General features: G+C 43.8%; 1 protein-coding gene across 1 annotated transcript; it reads right to left on the bottom strand.

Annotated features, from left to right (window-relative positions):
- Positions 1 to 14,361: 14,361 nt before the first annotated feature.
- Positions 14,362 to 15,282, bottom strand: LOC116118821 (protein EXORDIUM-like 1). The gene has a single exon (XM_031404783.1). The coding sequence runs from the start codon at positions 15,280 to 15,282 to the stop codon at positions 14,362 to 14,364; it is 921 nt and encodes a 306-aa protein (XP_031260643.1).
- Positions 15,283 to 21,059: the final 5,777 nt, after the last annotated feature.

Consider the following 21,059-nt stretch of genomic DNA (forward strand, 5'->3'; position numbering starts at 1 on the left):
AATGAATTAACACAAACCTGTGACCCATCGCCGCAGCGGTAAGAATGGTCATCGCGATGATCGTTCTTTATGTCCAAGGAATCCGTAATATTCATAATTTGAACAAGTCATCAACATAAACATTGTAGCTCTCTAAATAAGCTTTCCAACGCCACTAGAATCGTCAAATTTTGATTTCCACAGCTCAAGTTATGACAGAAACATCGAGGCATACTCATGATGAAAGATTTCCAGATTTTCCGTAACATCTTCGAAGTGTCACAACTTCATCATTTCGACCCTAATTCTTGTGCCGTTTGTTCCTACGCGTCGTGAATCCTATCGACATCATTCTTTTCCCTTAAACAACCTGTTTGAGCCTGAAAACACTCAAAATGCACCCGTGATCCCATAAATGGTATTTATGAAAGAAATAATCCAAATTTCACACTTTAAGCACATTTTTCCATAAATAAACCAATTAAATCACTAACAAAATATGAACATTCAGGCTCTTATCATGGAGCCTCGTCAGTAAAGGATGGTCAGAGCTCAGAAGAGTTATGTGCCATCTAGGTGCGGCCACGTTGCGCCTATCAATGTGGTATGGCTCTTGTTAGTGCAGTAGGTGGTGCCAGGCCAGCAAGTTGCTGGAGATCGCCCACGTGTCAAAGCCCTACTTTAGTCGAGGAAATCCCTCGAGCAAGTGACCAATGGGACGCAAAGAAAGGATTTGCACGACACCTACCCACTTGCAGCTTTTATAATCATTACCTTGAACTCTCCTACTATAAATAGATGACTTCCCTTTCATTTGGGGGGATTAGCTAATTTTACGCTAAAATAGCTCTCTCTCTCTCTCTCTTGTATTCTCTCTCTAAACTGTAACTCAGCTCACTGAACACGACCTGACCTCTCTCTCTTATTAATACAATAGCAGTGGACATAGGATTCGCTTTTGAGCATCCGAACCATTTTAAATATTGCTCTTCACCTTTTATTTAATTCAATCCCCTCATATCACATGTGACTTCTAAGTCTTTTTAGCATTTTACACGTGCGAGTAGTTGGTGTTAAAATAAGCATCAATAGTTTGGCGCTAGAAGGAGGACCTGATTTAGTACCTACTCTTCATCAGAAAAATCTCAGACTAATCGGTCCCACACAGCAAATGGCTTGCGGTTTCAAATATGAGCGAATCAATTATGGCAATGAAGAAATCCCCCAGGTACAGGAGTATACTTCTCCCGAAATGCTGCCAGTCCAGCAGAATATCATGAGGGATATTCCTTCAAGCTCGCGGCTCGATCTAACTGTCACGAGTTACCTGGAGAGGTTCAATAATACTCTTCAAAAGGTCAGTCAAAGGCTAGATCGATTGGATCGGGTCGTGCCACCTGAATCCAATGAGGCAGTGCCACCGCCAAAAATGCTTGCAGGTAACGTGAAAGCACGAAAGCCCATACCGTGTGCGTTGCAGCATGTCAAAGAAAAGGAAAACAAGTGGAACACAATGGACCCAAAGCCTTCGCGGGATTAACGAACACCGATCACGCCCCGGGTAGAATACTCGTAGCATTGTGACTCGGCGATATGTCGCAGCATGAGCTGTCCTGCGCCACGTCGCACAGGCACTCTTATAAAAGTGAAAGGCGGGGAGATTCCCAATATCGCCAGAATGACAACTTTGATCGTCGTTGTGCAGAGGATTCCCGTCTTCCGTGGGTCGATTCGTACCACCGCAAAGGTCGGGAAGACTCCCCGAATCGCTCAATGCCATCACACGGCTCCAACCAACGTGTGTCGAGATTGGCCAGAGCTTCTGGCCAAGGTGAGGAAAAGTCTGATTTGCGGTCTTTCCTCAACCGCAACCATGAAAGTCGAACCCACGTTGCGGAAAGTGATCCCCAGGTAGCTCTACTACCTCAGATGGAGGAACTACAGCAAGCTCTAGATCAGCTTAAGGCTTAGCAGAATAAGCAAGGGCAGGTCACAGAGGCGTCTTCCTTTTCTTCGACAATGTTAGCTGCCCCTCTCCTATCGAGATTCAGAATGCCTGACGTGCGAGCATTCGATGAGAATTTTGATCCGCAGGATCATTTATATGAGTTCAACGACCTCATGGAACTCCACCAAATCTCTGACTTGGCAAATGTCGTTGCTTGGCAGTAACCCTTACTGCCCATGCCAAGCGCTGGTTCAGGTCACTTCTAGTAAGATCGGTCGCCTCATGGCCTTAAATGAGCTTGACATTTCTGAGGCACTTCTAAGCGAACAGGAAGTTCTCAATGCCGCTAAGCTACCTGAGCAATATACGGCTGGAAAGGGATGAACCCCTCTAATCTTATATAGAAAGGTTCCATAGGAAGCTCCACAAAGTGGCTCATACTCCCAAAGAGTCTGTTCGGACTCTCATCATTACGGGAGTTCGCCCGCAGATAGACTTATGGAAGGAATTGCAATCTGAGGATGATGTTTCTCTCGCTTCTACAACTTTACTGAAAAGTACCTTTGGATTGAAAGTTCCGTGGAAGCTCTTAGTCGCCACGACCCTGATCCTTCAAGTAGTGCTCCCAACTAGGGGGAGAATAGGAGAACTGATCGCAGATAGGTTAATGATGATTAGCAAAAAGGAAAGAAGCAGTGGTACGAACCCAAGAAATCTTATGCCTTAGTTCTTCGTCGCGATTGCGACAAGAGTCAATACACTCCTCTCAATGCCTCGGTATCAGCTATTCTGGATAAATCAAAGGAGGCCGGTTTGCTCGGAGAGCCCGAGCCCATGAAAAATCTCCCTTCAGCCAAAAACAATAAAAAATACTGCTGCTATCATTGGGATTATGGGCATCACACCGATGAGTGTCAGGCCCTCAACCAGGCAATTGAGAACCTCATTAAACAGGGGCATTTCAAAGAGTATGTTGATGACTCAGCTCCCATGCATGGGAAAAATCAAGAGGAACCAGGGAAGAGGCGTTGTGGTCGCAAAGGTCTCTACTATGTGGGGATCATCTTTAGAGGACCATGTTAGTAAACGGTCCCATATACACAGCGAAAACAAAAACAAATATAATATAGAGATCGTTTACATGAGCCAAGATCAAGGGTATAATTTTACAATTCATATTAAAATAAAATCTGTAGAAAAATAAATCTGAGTTTAAAGAAAACAAACGCACGTTGGAGGCTCCTCCAAATTTGTCAACGAATGTTTTGCTACCGATCCAAGTGTAGGTTCAAACCCACGTAGTCCACACAAAGACAATCTCAAAAGAGCAAAAGAGAGATTTGCTAGATCCTCTTTGGCTTCAAGATTAAGAAGAAAGCAAATCAATTGAATTGATTTTAGGTCAAAAGGTGTTGCTGCCGTGGGAGAGAAAGAAAGGGGCTGTGTGTGTTTTAATTTCAAAAAGAAATCAATTCATCTAAAACAATTAACACACACTTTTCCTTTTATAGTTAATCAAGTTGCCCTAATCCCATATGGAATAGGCTTGAGCTCCAACCCAAACGCCCCATGTTGCCAAACACTCCCAATTTGATATTTTTATTTTATTTTCCATCATTATCTCAATTAAAATCAATTAACATATATTTAAATATATATTAACATTTAACAATGATGATAATATATTTAAATATGTGCGAACACACATTTAAACTTAATTTCACTTATTTAATTTTTCTAACAAATTAAATAAAGGCTACGACTTCAGCAAATTTAATTGCACTATGAAATTACCAAAATATACCTTTCGCCTTAAAAGACGAAAACGCCATATTTCTTCTTGGCTCTTAAATTATCTTCTATGTGTGTGACCCATAGGCTCCTCATCATACCGGTAGTGTATAGTATCGCGATTAACACCAATTAATCGTCTCACTAATACACAGACCAAGATTGGCCCCTAGCAAGGCATCATGGCCACCCGATAGATTCGGATTCAGCAAAGTAGCTACCTGTCAACGATATGGTTACCGTACAATACGATCCTTTCATCATACGTTATCTCGACGAGACGAAGGCATAGAAATAGTGTCAACCTTCGGTTACTCTCGATATTATATATTCAGTTTCTGGACCAATGACCCGTATTATAATCTGGATAGAGCAACAACTCAATCCCACTGTGGCCACAGTTTTAGTGTCATTGCCATATACTGAATTGCGCCGTGAGATAACTTCTCCCGTACCCGGGAGTGATGAATCCTCTGTCAATCCACCATAGTCTTGATACACTCCTTGATGTAGCCAATCACCACCGTATTGACAGCTCTGAAAAGAACTGCGTTAGGCTAGTGTCAAACTACACCAATCGGTGCACAAGGCGCTCCGGTGATCTTAAGTCTAAAGATCACATGCACCACCATTCGTTAGAGGATTTATTCCATAGACATTGAGGTTACCATCTATATGGAATCCTTTGGTGGGTCAATCCAGTGAACTTGCTACGGTATATTCGCCTACAGCAAGCACCCATGTGTTACACCAGGTTGTCACCAAACAACCTTGACAAGTGAGATCAGTCACTGCCTTTCGACAGGGTTGTTCAACACTATGATAGCCTTACCGTATTATCTGTGCCCTTACTTCATAATAATACTGGGGCTATGGACGTTTCTAGAATGGCTACCATATGTGCTCATAGGGTTCTCACTATCAAGATTTGAAACACTTGATACCCTCGTCATGGTTTTACCATTCTAAGGACATATATCAATACATATTGTAATAATAATGATTTACGCGATATAGAATAAAATGCCTTTTATTGATTAATGAACATTATTACAAAAAGTGAATTCTACAATAATTGATTGGCTCTAGGGCATCTACTCTAATAGACCACACCTCGCAGGAACTCTCGAGGTGCCCAGGAAATGTATGCTCAAGAAGCCCATCATGACCCCATAAGTGTCATGAACATGACGCCGCGACCCGCCAAGGTTCGTAGAGAGGAAGAAATCACCTTCTCTGAGAAAGACGCGGTGCGATTGTATCATCCCTATGAGGATGTTTTCGTCATCACGCTTGAAATAGGTCGGTGCAAAGTCTATAGGATACTGGTAGACAATGGACGCGCCATGAATATCTTATTTCAGCGAGCCTTTGAGAAGATGAAACTGGACAAGGCAGATCTGAAGCCAGCCTCTATCCCTCTGTACGGTTTCACCGGAGATCATTTGATTCCCAAGGGGACAATCTCGCTCCAAGTCACATTGGGGGAAACCAACGAGATGACCAAGATGATAGAGTTTTTAGTAGTAGATTGTCTTTCCGTTTTCAATGGCCTTTTGGGACAACCTCTACTACAAAGCTTTAAGGTAGCCACTTCAATCTACCATTTGAAGATGAAGTTTCCCACCCCGACAGGGATAGGGGAAGTAAGTGGATCCCAACGCGCATCTCGCGACTGTTATGTAAGGGCAGTGCAGATGACGTGCAAGGGAAAGGGAACACCAGTTGGCATCCCTAAGCAGGCAATGGCGATCAGCAGGATCGAGCCACAACCTGACCCGGTCGAGAATAACATGGATCCTCGCATCCAAGAATGCCCTCATAGTAGGTCAGTCGAAGACCTATCTGAGGTATTGGTAGATCAAAGCGAGCCGACCCGAGTGTTAAGAATCGGGAGTAATCTCAACCCTCACCTCGCCAACGATCTGACATAAGTCCATGCGAATACGTTGAATAAAAAAATATCGACATATTCGCATGGACTCATGTTGACATGGTTGGGATTAGCCAGAATGTTATATGTCATGCCTTGAATATTGATAATGAGATCAGGTCGGTTCACCAAAAGAGGAGAGCAATGGTCCCCGAGTAGTATGCTACTTTAAAAGTTGAGGTAGATAACCTCCTCTTGAATGGGTCCATTCGGGAGGCACTTTACCCGAGCTGGGTTACCAACCTGGTCTTAGTAAAGAAGCCTAACAGCAAATGATGGACCTGCGTTGACTTCACCGACCTCAACAAAGCCTGTCCGAATGATAACTTTCACTTACCGAGAATCGCTAAGCTCATCGATACCATCTCCGGGCACAAGCTATTGAGTTCTATGGACTCCTACTCGGGATACAATTAGATTTTGATGTACGCATTAAACAAAAAACATACCTCATTTGTTACAGATCAGGGGTTGTATTGCTATAAGGTTATGCCTTTCGGCCTAAAAAACCTGGGGCGACTTACCAGCGGTTGGTTAATCAAATATTTTCCAAGCAGATCGGAGGATCGATGGAAGTCTATGTTGATAACATGTTGGTCAAATCGCATGTCGCTTCGGATCACATAGCGCATTTCGCTAAGATGTTCAACATACTCTGAAGATACAAAATGAAGCTCAATCCTCTTAAGTATTCATTCGGGGTATCCTCAGGAAAACTCCTGGGTATATGGTTAACCAGAGGGGAATACAAATCAACCCCAAAAAGATCCAAGCTCTCCTTGATATGAGAAACCCGACCAATCGAAAACAGGTTTAGAGTCTTAATGGGCGAATAGCAGCTCTTAGTCGCTTCATATCAAGAGCAACAAATCATTGCTTGCCATTTTTTAATATACTTAGGGCTAACAAAAAGTTTGAATGGACTCCGGATTGCGAACAAGCTTTTCAAAGCATTAAAGAGCCTCTCCCTCAAGAAATTCTTTTTCTGTATCTGTCCGTCTCTCAGCATGCGGTTAGTGCAACTCTAATTCAGGAAGAAGATAGAGTTCAATGGCCGGTATATTACACGAGCAGGCATCTGGTGGATGCTGAAATGCAGTATCCAGAAATGAAGCGATTAGCTTATACCCTACTAGTTGCCTCCAGAAAGTTGCGACCTTATTTCTATGCCCACATTATCCATGTATTGGCCAACTACCCACTCAGGCAAGTCCTCTAGAAGCCAGAAGCTTTAGGTAAGTTGCTCAAGTGGGCGATGGAACTAAGTTAGTTCGATCTGCAATACAGACCGAAAGCAACCATTAAAGAGTAGGCTATTGCCGATTTCATTTTGGAGTTTTCACACCAACCGATTTAGGAATCTGAGCAACAGTCCAACGAAGTCACCCAGAAAACTATTCAGAATCTATCAACCTGAAACCTCTATGTCGATGGATCCTTGAACAGGAAAAGGGTCGGGGTAGGCCTTCTCCTCCTTAGTCCCGAAGGGACTTACATCCACGGTATTCTTCGGTTTGGGTTCAAAGCTATCAACAACGAGGCCGAGTGTGAAGCACTACTCGCTAGTCTGCAGTTTGCAAAAGAAATGGGGTCAACCGCGATCAGTATTCACAACGACTCCATGTTGGTTGTTAATCAGATTTTGGGAGAGTATCAAGCCAAGGAAGAAAACATGATCAGTTATCTAAAGAAAGCGAAGGTCGTACTCGAGTCTTTCAAGCACTTCGCGATCACGCAGATTCTTAGAGATAGTAATTCTGTCGTGGATACCTTGGCAAGAAAAGCCTCGTCGCTAGGCTCAGATGCCCTAGAAAGAATTCTTGTTTGGTACATAGAGATCCCTAATATCAGCTCATCCGAATAGGTCATGGTTACGACAGAATCAGTTTCCTGGATGACCCCAGTTATTCAATATCTCCAAGATGGGACCTTGCCCAATGACAAGATTGAGGCAAGAACCTTGCGAACCAGAGCTACTCGTTACACACTCATAGGAGATCAGTTGTACAAGCGAGGGTTTAGCACATTTATCCTCCGATGTGTAATCGATGAAGAAGCAGATTATATCATGAGGGAGATACATGAAGAGATTTGCGGTAATCACATTGCCGCACGATCCCTCGCTAACAAAGTTGTTCGTCAAGGGTACTATTGGCCCCTACTTCAAGAGGATACATTTAACTTTGTAAAAAAGTGTGACAGGTGTCAACGATTCGCTAACATACTACGAGCTCCTTCCCACTAGTTAATAACAATGACCAGCCCCTGGTCATTCTCCATATGGGGAATTGATCTTATTGGACCCATGCCAGCTGGAAAGGGAGGAGTCAAGTATGTTGTGGTCGCGGTGGATTATTTCACCAAGTGGGCCAAAGTTGAACCCTTAGCCGCAATCACTACCAAGAAGCTCAAGGACTTCGTTTTCAAAAATATAGTGCGCCGCTATGGAATTCCTCATGCACTCATCTCTGATAATGGGAAGCAATTCGATAACGAGGAATTCAAGCAGTTTTGCGATGAGCTTGGGATCCATAAAAAGTTCGCCTCAGTCGCAAGACCACAAGCAAATAGCCAAGTTGAAGTTGTCAACAAGACCATCAAGCATACTTTGAAAGCTAAGTTTGGCACTGCCAAGGGTAATAGGGTCGACAACCTCCCAGAAGTCCTATGGGCATATAGGACAACTCCGAGAACCTTTACTTCGGAAACACCTTTCTCGCTAGCATATGGCTGCGAGGTTATGATTCCACTGGAAGTGGGGACTAGTTCACTTCGAAGAGACCTGTTCAATGAAACAGACAATAAAGCACTTGTGCGTGCAAGTCTGGACTTAGTTGAAGAACACCCGCGGTGAAGCTCGGTTAAGGATAGCAGCCTACCAGCAGCATATGAAAAGATTCTTCGACTCTAAAGTCAGGAGAAGAGACTTTCAGGTCGACGACTTGGTTCTGAAAGAAGTCTTTCTCGGTACAAGGGAACCAAACGCGGGAGTATTGGGACCAAACTGGGAAGGCCCTTACCGCATCGCCAAGGTAATATACCAGGGCTTATTACTTCAAAAGGCTCAATGATTCCGGAGTACCACAAGCTTGGAATGCTAAGTATCTTCGCCCCTATTATCAGTAATTCCGAACTCGCTCTTTTAATTTTCTTGTAAAAATTCCCTTGTAAGCTTTGTAATTAAGATCGCTTTTAAGCCAAATTCATCTTATATAAATATGATCTTGTTCCTCGCATTATTTTTTTCTTTCTGTTGGATATGTAATATTTATGAAGTACGAAAATTTAGAAGTGCTATCACAAATAGCTGGAGAACATGTTTCTGTTCGCATATGTAATGTTTGTGGAGTGCGAAAAATTATAAATATTACTGCAAACAGTTTAAGAATAATCTTTTCATTAATAAAATTCTGAGTACATAGGCAGGAATGTACGAGGACGTCAAAAGCAAGGTTGTGGGAAAAGTTAAAGCAGAAGCGATCACTGGTTTTCATCCCCAGGCCCTTCGACTGCGACCTCGACCATTCTAGGTTGGTCGCCGACCTCCTGGTCAGCTGTTAGGTCCTTTGAAACATACTCCTCCGGTTGATCCTCTTCCGGATAAGGCCTTAGACCTTCCTCATCATCATCAACTCTCGCCATGGAGGCAAAGACCATCTAGTAATCATCTGGTAATCATCCGTAAGGTCAGTAAGGTCCATGGTCAGGTTCTTTGGTCGAAGGGCATAAATGGTCTGAATCGACCAGTCAGCGGCTTTCCTTTCGATATCCCACTCTTGTCGCTTCATCTCTTTAGTTAAAGAAGCAGCCCACCCCTAGGACATTTCCAGATCCGCTTCAAGTGCCTTCTCGGTCGTCTCCCATAACTGAGCTCTCTCATCCTCTGCTCGTAAGGCCTGTTCAGAGTTAGCTCAGAGCTCCAGTTCTTTCTTGCTACACTCTTTAGTGAGCCTGGCCACTGTCCTCTAAAGCTCTTTAAGCTCATGTCCCCTTTTCTCCTGCTCAGTCTTCTGGAAGTCCACCGTCCGAAGAGCAAAGTTCCTCTCCAACATGTACTGGTTCATCTGAACGGTGGACAGGCTCAGCTCTTTTACAACAGTTGCTAAGTCGTGCTTCATCTGCATGTTCTCTTCCTTCAGCTTAAAGAGTCCCCCGGTAGCTTCCAGTTGGATCTTTTGTTGGGTCAGGTGCATGACGAGCAAAGACTGCATAGTGAAATAAGAAAGCGTTAGATTCTATCTCCTTGAAAAGAGTAAAGTAAGTATTGGAAAGTCCTCGACGAGGACAAACCGTCTTACCTGGCTTTGCATTTGAATCGCCCTGATCATCAGGTCCGCAGGGTGGGAGGCCATGAGCTCTTCAAAGACTTTGGCAAGTTGGCACTCCAAAAGGGTGAACACCGGTTGCAGGTGTTTCGGAAGTTGACCCATAGAGTCCAACACCGGTGTGCCAGCTCTTAAAGCAGAGGGCACCTCGCTAGTCGACCTTTTGCCTTCTTTCCTCCCGAGAGCCGCGGTCTCCCCTTATCCCCTGCGTGGACGGCTCAAGACTAGTGCAACCCTGGTTGTGCACCTCGAGCTCCCTCCCAAGCGAAAAGCCTGATAAGGTTGTGACCTCCCAGGCTGTATCCCTAAGCCCTCCAGTTCGGACTTTGACTCCTCAGGCTACAACACCTTTCTTTTCTTGGACTTTTGGCCCATGGTCTTCTACTTTGGGCGGGTAGCCACAGGCTGAAAAGGTTCTGCTGGTTGTTCGATACGTGGTTGCACCACATCGACCTAGGGAAAAATGAACCCCCTCTCTCTCAACGACCTTAGCACTTTGGGTGGCATATTCGTTGCATGCAGATACTGTTAGTAAAAAATTTGCTACATGCAAAAGCAAAAAAATTTCTAAGACTGCGGACACTTACGAGTTAAGGTTTCCAAGCTCGCTTCTGAATTGAAGAAGCCGTACTTCCTCAAATTTATAGTTGTTACGAGCAGTTTCGCGTCGCGACAATAATCTGATAGGTTACCGAATGATACTATTTGGTTGAAGTCAGTGAGATCTGTCAACCTGGTTGACTTGTTTCCTACGAAAAGACAAGAAAGATCGTTAGAAAGCAAAGCCAAAAAGAAAAGAAAAAATTCACTAAGTACAAAAAGGGAAGACCTACTCGGTTCCTTGAATTGGCAGACGCCGTTGTAACGAAAAATAAAAACTTAGTCTCATACGCCCCGACATTACTAGGGTAATTAAAGATGCCTCCCTCGATCGAAGATCGCTTCGAGAGGTAATAAGAATCCTTATCCTTGCCCTTCTTCAAGTAATACGAGCAAGCGAGCTCCAGCGCAGTCAGCTGGCCGAGGCCGTTCTCGACGCACGTGATATACATAGCCACGGCTATCATATATGTGTTTGGCATCAGCTACAGAGGTGCGACCTTGAAGTAATCGAGGATCGATCTGATAAAGGGGTGGAAAGGAATTAATGCCCTGCATTTGAAAATGGACTCGGAGACCGCGACCATTCCCTTTGGGGGATTTCGAGCTGTGTACAACCTGTACCAAAATACGTCTACGCTAAGTGCGTACTGGTCTAGCACCCTTTATATCTCCTCTGGGGTGGCCACTGACAGAATCTCTTATGAAGAACCCGTTAGGGCATCCTACGCCTGCGAGCTCGTTCCCTCATTTGTTCTAGTCGTTGTAGGGTCCATCTCTTTTACGATTTTAAAAAGGGGGACACGCAAAGATTACTCAGTGTCCGTACAAAATTTTGTACGACGAAGTGGAAGAACAAAGCCCTAATGTATCTTCCAAAAACCCTAAAAAGTCCTTGGGGACCGCCCGCAATGATTTGTACCATAAAAACCTATTCCTTACAGAAGACTAGCCATAAACACCCACCATTATCGCCTGAATAAGCTATATTCAAAGCAGAAAAAGGATAAGTAATAGAAGGATCTCCCTTACTTTTTGGCCATGGAGGGTGAACTTCTTACTATGAACGGAAAGTGCGCACCAACTTGAAGGATTGAAAATCTGGTCTCGCAAGAGCTTTTTGCTTTTTCTGAAAGTATGAGTGTTGTAACATTACTTAAGGTGAGCCTGGGGTTTTATAATGGAAGAAATGGCGATTGCTCTTCCCGAAGCCAAGCGACGTTTGGGCGTAATGCGTCTATCGTCGTTGTCGAGACCACGTGTCATCAATCGCCGAGAAGGAGTAACCGCCACACTTCGAGAAATTCAATTGTCGCTTCTCTTCGTTGAAATAATCGAGCGACGACTCGATTCTCTCCTACACATTAAATGCACTCTCATCCGTAATTAATGCCCTGATAAAGAATGTCGTTTCAGCATAACTTGCATTTAATGCGCATGGCTGGCACTTATTGTGCACATGACACATTTGTCAAAATAAAGGATACTTCATTAATGGATTAGCTGTCAAGCGCAATGGATAACATCTGAAGAAGTCGTTGGAATAGAACACTCTTCGTCGGATGTCAGTTGCAGAGTGATGTGATTCCTTGCCTCCAGCAAAAATATGCTAAGTGTAATCAGGTTGCGGACCTCGGTTAAGATAAGAGGCACATCGATACGGCACTGAGTAGGGTCTAATCCAGGTCGTCGACTTTGCGAAAGAAGACTATCTTAAGTTGCTCATAGAAAACTATTCTGCGACCTCTTTGTAGCTAGGTCGGCTTGACCAGGTGTCATTTGGGATATGTCAAATCATGACATAATTATGAAGTTCTCAAGGTTCGATCCTTAAACCTTAAAAACTCGGGGACTTCTGTTATGCCTGAAAGAGTAGGGTTGACATGGAGCCTTGTCAGTAAAGGATGGTCAGAGCTCAGAAGGGTTCTATGCCGTCTAGGTGCGGCCACGTCGCGCCTAACGCAAGTGGAATGGCTCCTGTCAGTGCAACAGGTGGATGCCAGGCCAGCAAGCAATTGGAGATCGCCCATGTGTCAAAGCCCTGCTTTAGTCGAGGAAATCCCTCGGGCAGGTGACCAATGGGATGCAAAGAAAAGATTTGCACGGCACCTACCCACTTGCAGCTTTTATAATCATTACCTTGAACTCTCCCACTATAAATAGAGGACTTCCCTCTCATTTGGGGGGATTACTAATTTTACGCTGAAATAGCTCTCTCTCTCTCTCTAAACTGTAACTCAGGTCACTAAACGCGACTGACCTCTCTCTCTTATTAATACAATAGCAGTGGACGTAGGATTCGCTTTTGAGCATCCGAACCACTTTAAATATTGCTCTTCACCATTTATTTAATTCAATCCCCTCATATCACGTGTGATTTCTAAGTCTTTTTAGCATTTTACACGTGCGAGTAGTTGGTGTCAAAATCAAGCATCAACAAGTATAGACACTTTCATATAATCTCTTGTAAGTTCTCATAGTAACAAGAGAACAGTGGATGTATGTTTAAGTTCTTACTTGCCGAACCACTTAAAAATTCGTTTGTGTTCTTTACTTTGACGCACTTTCATATTGCATTGCTGATTTTCATTAAATCACACACACATCGGTTTTGATTCCATCTAGATTAATTAGATCTCACTGGTTGGTAAGAGTTTTCATATCAACAGTAAGAAAATAAGTTAACTGTATGTTACAAATGCATTAAAAGGTCGGAAAACATATATAATACTCACTGTGATTGGTTTTTCCTCCACGAGGTTGTTTCTTTACTAAAGTTCTTAGAGCAATAATTTCCATATTTCCCGATCTCTCAATTCACGGACACTGAAGTTATAGGAATTTCTTGTCCAAAATTTTGATAAAATTTGACATGATAATGAAAATGAATATTTTTTATTGTTTTTTTTAGGAATAATACGTGTACAGATTCATTTTACAAACTTGCTTATACAGATTAATGTGCTACAATTAGATTGGATGATTTAAAATTAAAGATAATGAAATAAATTAAAGTGAATGAATTTATCAAGATATAATGTTATTACATAAGTTTGAATGATTAATTTTATATATAGTATTTATTCTAATTTTTTTAGTTGTTAGTGACTTAGTTCTGCTGCATTGGTAGTTCTTCCAATAGCTTGCTTTTAAGCATTTGTAAATGTCAACTACATTATCTTAGTTCTTCCTTTAAAGATCGACAAGGGTAATACTTGGTTACATACAGTACTTGAAAAATACCGTTCCTCAACAGGAGATCAACTCTCAAGAAGCATAACCTTTTGTTATCAACCGTAAAAATCTGTGACAACTTGTTCTTAGTTGCTCTGAACTATGAAGAAAGTTATCAATTCCTGTCAAAAGCAATCAGTTAAGGAAATGGGATTTATTTTATTATCAAATTATTTATTACGATTATTAGGTTAATATAATTTCATTATTTTATTTATTTTCTGTCAAATTAATTTATATTTGTTAAACCGATTGACAATTTGAACCAGGGTTCGTATTCTTTGAACGCAAAGTTTTGATGCTTTGTTTTGTTTCTTCAACTCCCTTGCATATCATGTCAACAAACAGACTAATAATCTCTGTGAAAACCCCATAATATTTTGATCACAAAAAAAAAAGCAAAACTAATGAATCATTAGAAAGGAAGAATGATCTCCATATTCATTATTTGAAAGTGTGATGTAATACAAATGAATAAATGAATACAGTAATGACTAATGAAAGAGTATGGTGTATAGTTAGTTATATACAGGTGCATGTCATCTGATCTCTCAAACTAGGGTGGTACAAGTTGAAGTTTCAGGGTCCATCATAGCAGGAAGCAAATACTTTTTTCCATTGATACCATTGGCATTGTAGCTCGCACCAGTTTTAGAGTCAACGAGCAAGGTTCCTGCAAATCCAGGGTAAGCCCCTTTTCCGAAAACTCCAGGACAAGCGGTGGATGCCTCCAGGGGTGCTTCTTGGGGCCCCTGGAAGAAGCCGTTTCCAAAAGGGTTGGTAACAGTCCCAGCCAAAAGGCTAGCCACGTTGATCACCATACCATCAAGACCAATATCACTGTTGGGTGCCTTTAAGGGGGGAGTCTTTGGTCCATTTATTGACTCGTGGAATGGCCATGCGCATAGACCTGGACACTGAATCTCTGAATTTCCAACCCAAATGTAATTAAATTTACTGTTGGTGTTACCATGCATGGGTCCTGTACCCAAGGCATGAGTACCACATCGACCCTGGCAAAACCCTTCAACCGTTACATCTGCTGATGTCAAAAGCACATTGATCAGATTGTCTTCCCCACCCTTTTTGGCCAACTCGTAAAGCTGGGCGCTAGTGAGCGATTTTCCTTGAGAGTAATTCTCATCAAGGACTTCTTTACCTAGTGAAAGAACAAGTGAATCAGGAATTGTGGTAACCTGGTAGAATTTAGCCGTCAAATTCATCCATGACGCAACAGAGGGCTGCTCCGCTGTGGGTTTTGAAAGAGAGGCAATGAAGTCTGAGACAATTGCACGCTGAGCGAGACTGAACTGTCCATACCAAATCAGATTAATGGGGATATTCCCGGAAAGTAGAGGACCACCATGGTACGGAAACAATTCTTTTACTGGTTCCGCTTTCAAGTTAAACTGAAGTGAAGAAATTAATACAACAATTAGAAGAAGACCGTGAGAGGAATGAAAAGATGCCATGATTCAAACAAAGTGAAGTTGTATGACCCTAAAATCGAAGATGAATACGGGGGTGATATAAATAGTTGTCAAAGACAAAGTTCCTAGGAAACAAGTGCCTGCAAGACCACGCGTTGGTTTTGTTAATTGATGGTGCGCCGCTACTCTCGCTTTCAAACGAATATATGTCATAAACAATTAAACATCATCGTGTATTGCCAACCAAGGGGAGAATAGGACAACGAGAAGCCAAATATGGTAAAAGAAAGAGACCATTGTTAGTGCCATCAAATTGGAGCACATTCGATGTTGCAAAAACGCGTCTATGACTATGAATGTATTGAGGATGCAAAAGATTTCAATTTTCTTTTTCTTTTTTCAAATATATATAATGTGAATATGAACAATGAAAGAGAACATGGAAGACATGACATGTTAACGATAATGCATATTGTGAAGCAGGTTGTATGTACATAACATGGGCTATATTTGAATTTGATGATTGGAAATTTTTTTTTTTAATCATCAGGGTATTCGAACTAACTTGCGTGCATCTCAATTAATCCCTCAAGCAGTGAAATTGCCTATAAAAGCTCCAATAATCACTAGTGTCTGAGAGGACTCAAACTCATAAAAACTCTTTTTCTCTGGTGGTTATAATAAATAATTGCATTTCATTTAAACAAAAATACAATCAATTAAAGTAGGCCAACCATTTTTCAAGTATCTATAATTATGTATTCTATCTCTCTTTTTTCTTTCTTTCTTATTTTAAAAAAGAAAAAAAAAAGGGCATATTCAAGTTAATATTAATGGACATTCTAATGTGTTATAACTAATAAGGTATAGGGAGACACTATTCTTCTTACAGTTAGCATACATAAATTGGCATAGATTCTCTACTTTACCACACAAATTTTCGTAACTTATTGGCTATATCAAAATGAGGAGTTTTAATTTTATTTATGAATATTGAAAAAGTAACGTTGCTCCATATTCTCATTATGGTCATTGGGTCCCCATAAATCAAAGTTGATACTACTGGCAATGAACCTTTGGTTGAGAATACAATTGCATATGGATAAGGAAGGCTATCTGTGAATGAAATGCAAGATAAATCGGTTGAATTTATATTAAACAGTAAAAGGAAACAAACTTTTTGATAATGGCTTCAACTTTTGTGGAGATTAATCACATTTTTGTTTAAAGGTTGCCACAACCTCATAACATATATATATAATGAAGCTTAAATACTTAAAGTACAAGGTCTTGAATTACCTCAACAATTTTTGGATTATTAACCTGTTAGGGCCAAAAATCGTCCTTGTCTCAAATAGGAAAACATGACCACTAGCGAAGAAGAGACCAGGCCCAATCCCAAAGAGGCCCAAGCCAGATTAGTCCCTTTTGATACGAGATACAGCCTGCCCAAACCATCTGGGCACGGGCCTCCTAGTTCCAGTTCACTTCCTGGGCCTATAGGCGAGTTTAGAGCCCACGACCCCTACTAATCACGTTCCTGTTCCTGATCAATCTCCTATTCGGATTGGTTTTCCTGTTCAGATCACCTTCCTATTCGGATGCAGGTAAGACAGCTCACCACCGTCCTAACTTTTCTAGGGTTTGCATCAGAGTCACACTAGGACTCCTACTCCCACCAAGATTAGGAGACCAGACAGTCGCTATATAAACAGAGGCCAGCCCTCTCACAAAAGACATTGACATTACACCTTCACACCCGAAGCTCCTACTTGAGAGCTTCACATCACTGCCGTAGTCACAGTCTCCAACCAGACTTCTGGTAACCTCTCTATTCCCTAGCCCTCACTATACTAGCCTCTTTCGGTCTTGCTGACTTGAGCGTCGGTGTGCCTACGGCAAACACCACCCCGGTGTTTCCCGTTCGCTTCACACGTTTGTTTCTCTACGTGTGCAGGTGCAGCGGATCGCTAGTGGCCTCAACCTCACGGGATCAGACCCCCCTTCCGTACAGGTAGATTTTTACGTCTATAGTTTGGCACCCACCGTGGGGCCTCTAGCAATCATTCGGCTCGACGAACCTTGCTATGTAGAGGAACTTTCCATGGCTGACAACTCCGACAACACTAATCCCGGCCTCGAGGCCAAACTGGAGGCTCTGACCACTCTTATGCAACAGAACTCGGACAAGGTAGCCACACTGGAAGCCAAGAACAATGCAATCCGGACCGAAAACACATCCAACAAGGCAGAAAACCAGTCTCTTAAGCAGAAGGTGAGTCAATTCTATGATCTAGAGTTCCTACCTGGCCAGGCACCCCTCAATCGGTTTTGCGCCCCTGTTCCATCCATGCAACCTCTCCATACACCAGAGCACCGACCCTCGGTCTCTGGCAAAAGGCCGCATCCGTTAAACTCATCAACGGTCGATGATTCTGTCCTGACACATGAAGGTAAAGATACGCCAACAGAACACTATTCAGCCGACCCATCCAAGCCTTAAGATCAAGATAGTCCAGTGACAGAAAGCCCTAACCCGCAAGACCAACCCATTCTTACCGTCCCACCTTACCTCCAGTCAACCTTCCCAACACATTCCCCATTCGACTCAGCTCACCCCCACGGGTTGAACGGCCAAACCCAACAAACCACAACACTCGAGCCCATCCATCCTGATGGACCGAGTGACATACCAGACGACTCCACTGACCATTCATGTAGGGCGAAACACCAGAACTGTTACCATGGGAGTCATCCAATCAGAAGGAATGAATGAAGATCAAGGTGTGCACGAAGCAATGAATCACCAAATCACACCGCGCGAGACGGTCCAACGGAATGTGCCGAAGACAATTGCAAAGGCCGATGCGGTCAAGCGGGATGACCTAGTGGCATCCCCTTCTCCTATGGAACAGGTACTAGCCAAGAGATTGGCCGATGTGGAAGCAGTGATGAGACACATCCCAGGAATGTCGGTCCCAACCAAGAAGAGCAGGCCCCATTGTTACGCGGATTCACCCTTTGTAGATGAGATCGCCCTAGCCGACATGCCTCGTACAAGCAGCAGATGTTCACCGTCTCAATACCCCGACTACTGAGGGAAGCCGGCATGTGCAAAAGTTTTGGTTCGAGCTTATCTGGCTCGGCACTCTAATGGTACACGAATCTCCCGAATGGATCCATCGACTCATTCGCCCAACTCACCGACACCTTTGTGGAACAGTTCGCCAGCAGCAAGAAACTTGAGAAGCTGTCGGCTGACCTATATAGAGTATACCAGAGAAGGGGCGAGCCACTGAGAGAGTATGTCAGCAGGTTCAACAAAGAGAAGATCTCCATCCCTGCATGTAATCTTGAGACAGTCGTGGATGCCTTCAGAAAGGGTCTCCTCCCGGACGGAGAACTATACAAAGAGCTTACAAAGCTGGGTTGCACCATAATGGAAGACACCCTGGCTCGGGCAGTGATCCAGATAAGATGGGAGGAGGATGAGATAAACCGGACGATTCACTCCAGCTACGATTCAAGGCGGAATGACAGGAAGCCCGAGCACAGGCCAGCGGAGCACCGCTACCAACCCCTAGCACATAATTTGAGCAAAGTCAGGAAACCGTACGATCGCCAGCTAACGAGAACCGAGAGCAGACAATTCAGATCGAACCGGTACAAAATACTAGAATACAGCCTTAATGTCGAACCAACCCAGGTCGTCGCGATTATGAAGGAAATGGGATCCACTGTTAAGTGGCCAGGCAAGCTCAATCTCGAGGCAAGGAGAGACAAGACCAAATGGTGCGAGTTCCACAGCGATCATGGGCACAACACCACAGACTGCATCGCCTTGCGGCTAGAGGTCGCTGCACTTCTAAAGAGGGGACATCTTTGGGATCTGCTAACCGATAAGGGGAAAAACACCATTAGCCATAAAAGTTCAAAAGAACCATCACCACCTCCGCGAGAACCTACGCCAAAAGGATTCTGTTCGCTCATCTCTAGAGGATCAGAGATCAGTGCAGTAAGTTACTCATCAGCCAAGCGATATGCCAGAGCCAACCACCACCATGAAGTCCAGTCCATCCATCCGATCTCATGGTCACACACCCATCAGGTAATTCAATTTGAAGATGACGAGCCGGTTACCTTGGCCGCTCCTCATCACGATGCATTAGTCGTCTCCCTACAGATCGCCAACATCCTAGTGAAAAGAGTATTCGTAGACGGAGGCTCTTCAGCAAACGTCCTATTCCTCGAAGCAGTGAAGGCTATGGGACTGGAAGAGGCAAACATCAACAGGCGGCCGACGCTGCTAGTTGGTTTTAGCTTAGAGCAGAAGTATACTATCGGGGAGATCATCCTCCCTATCTTCGTCGACGAAATGAACAAACAGAGCATTTTTCTGGTAATCAACTACCCCTCACCGTACAACGTCATCTTGGGCCGACCTTGGATCCACGACATGCAGGCAGTCTCATCTACCTTTCACCAGACGATCAGGTTTCCAACCAAGTGAAGGGTACGAGAGATCAAGGGCGACCCGAAGACTTCCAAAGATTGCTACAAGAATGCCTTCAAAGGCAAGGGTAACTCTTCATAGCAATTACAGTCTCATCCAACCCCACCGACCGAGTCGGATCAACCATCTATGGAAGAGTTGGATGAAGTACAGATACATCCGGATGACCTCGAGAGAAAGACACACATAGGGTCCTGCCTTAAGCCCGAGACAAGAGAGAAGCTGATAGAATTCCTCGAACAGAACCAAGACTGTTTCACCTAGTCCCACGCCAACATGACCGAAGTCAGTCCGAAAGCAATGGTCCACCAGCTCAGGATAAACCCAGATCACCCACCAGTGAAACAAAAGAGAAGGAAATTCGCACTAGAGCGTAACCGAATTGTCAACGAAGAGGTCGAGAAGCTCTTGAGCAATGGTATGATCAAAGAGGTCCACTACCCCAAATGGCTAGCGAACGTCGTGGTCGTAAAGAAAAAGAATGGGAAATAGAGAGTGTGCATCAACTTCACGGACTTAAACAAAGCCTGCCCAAAGGATTCCTTCCCGCTCCCACATATCGACATGATGGTCGATGCGACCGTAGGTCACGAGCTCCTTAGTTTCATGGACGCTTTCTCGGGGTACAACCAGATCTTAATACACCCGGACGACCAAGAGAAGACAACCTTCATCACGAAAAGGGAAACCTATTGCTATAACGTGATGCCATTCGGCCTGAAGAACGCCGGGGCCACCTACCAGCGGCTGGTCAACAAGATGTTCGTCAAGTACCTCGGAGACACCATGGAGGTATACATCGACGACATGCTTATCAAGTCACTGATGGCCGAACAGCACCTCGAACACCTCAACCAGGCATTCACCATCCTTAGGAAGTACAACATGAAGCTAAATCCAGCCAAGGGCTCATTCGGGGTCTTGTCAGGTAAGTTCTTGGGCTATATGGTGACTCAGCGAGGGATAGAAGCCAACCCTGACCAAATCAGAGCAATCCTTAGTATACCGTCTCCAACTTGCCTCAAAGACGTCCAGCACCTTGCAGGACGGGTAGCCGCCTTGAGCCGCTTCATTTCCAGGTCAGTCGACAAGTGCCATCTCTTCTTCCATGCTCTCAAGAAGTCCAAGAAGTTCGAGTGGACCGCCTCCGGCGAAGAAGCCTTGCAACAACTAAAGAGGCACCTGACCTCCCCTCCGCTCCTTTCCAAACCTGTGGATGGGGAGAAGCTCTACTCTTACCTAGCAGTCTCAGAGACAGCCATCTCAGCAGTACTAGTTTGGGAAGAAGAAACAAAGCAGTTGCCGG

This window comes from Pistacia vera, unplaced genomic scaffold (assembly GCF_008641045.1).
Source record: "Pistacia vera cultivar Batoury unplaced genomic scaffold, PisVer_v2 Contig86, whole genome shotgun sequence".
NCBI classification, from domain to species: Eukaryota; Viridiplantae; Streptophyta; class Magnoliopsida; order Sapindales; family Anacardiaceae; genus Pistacia; species Pistacia vera.

Excerpts from the sequence above, each read along its gene's own strand:
- LOC116118821 (XM_031404783.1), bottom strand. The coding sequence starts at position 15,282 with ATGGCATCTTTTCATTCCTCTCACGGTCTTCTTCTAATTGTTGTATTA.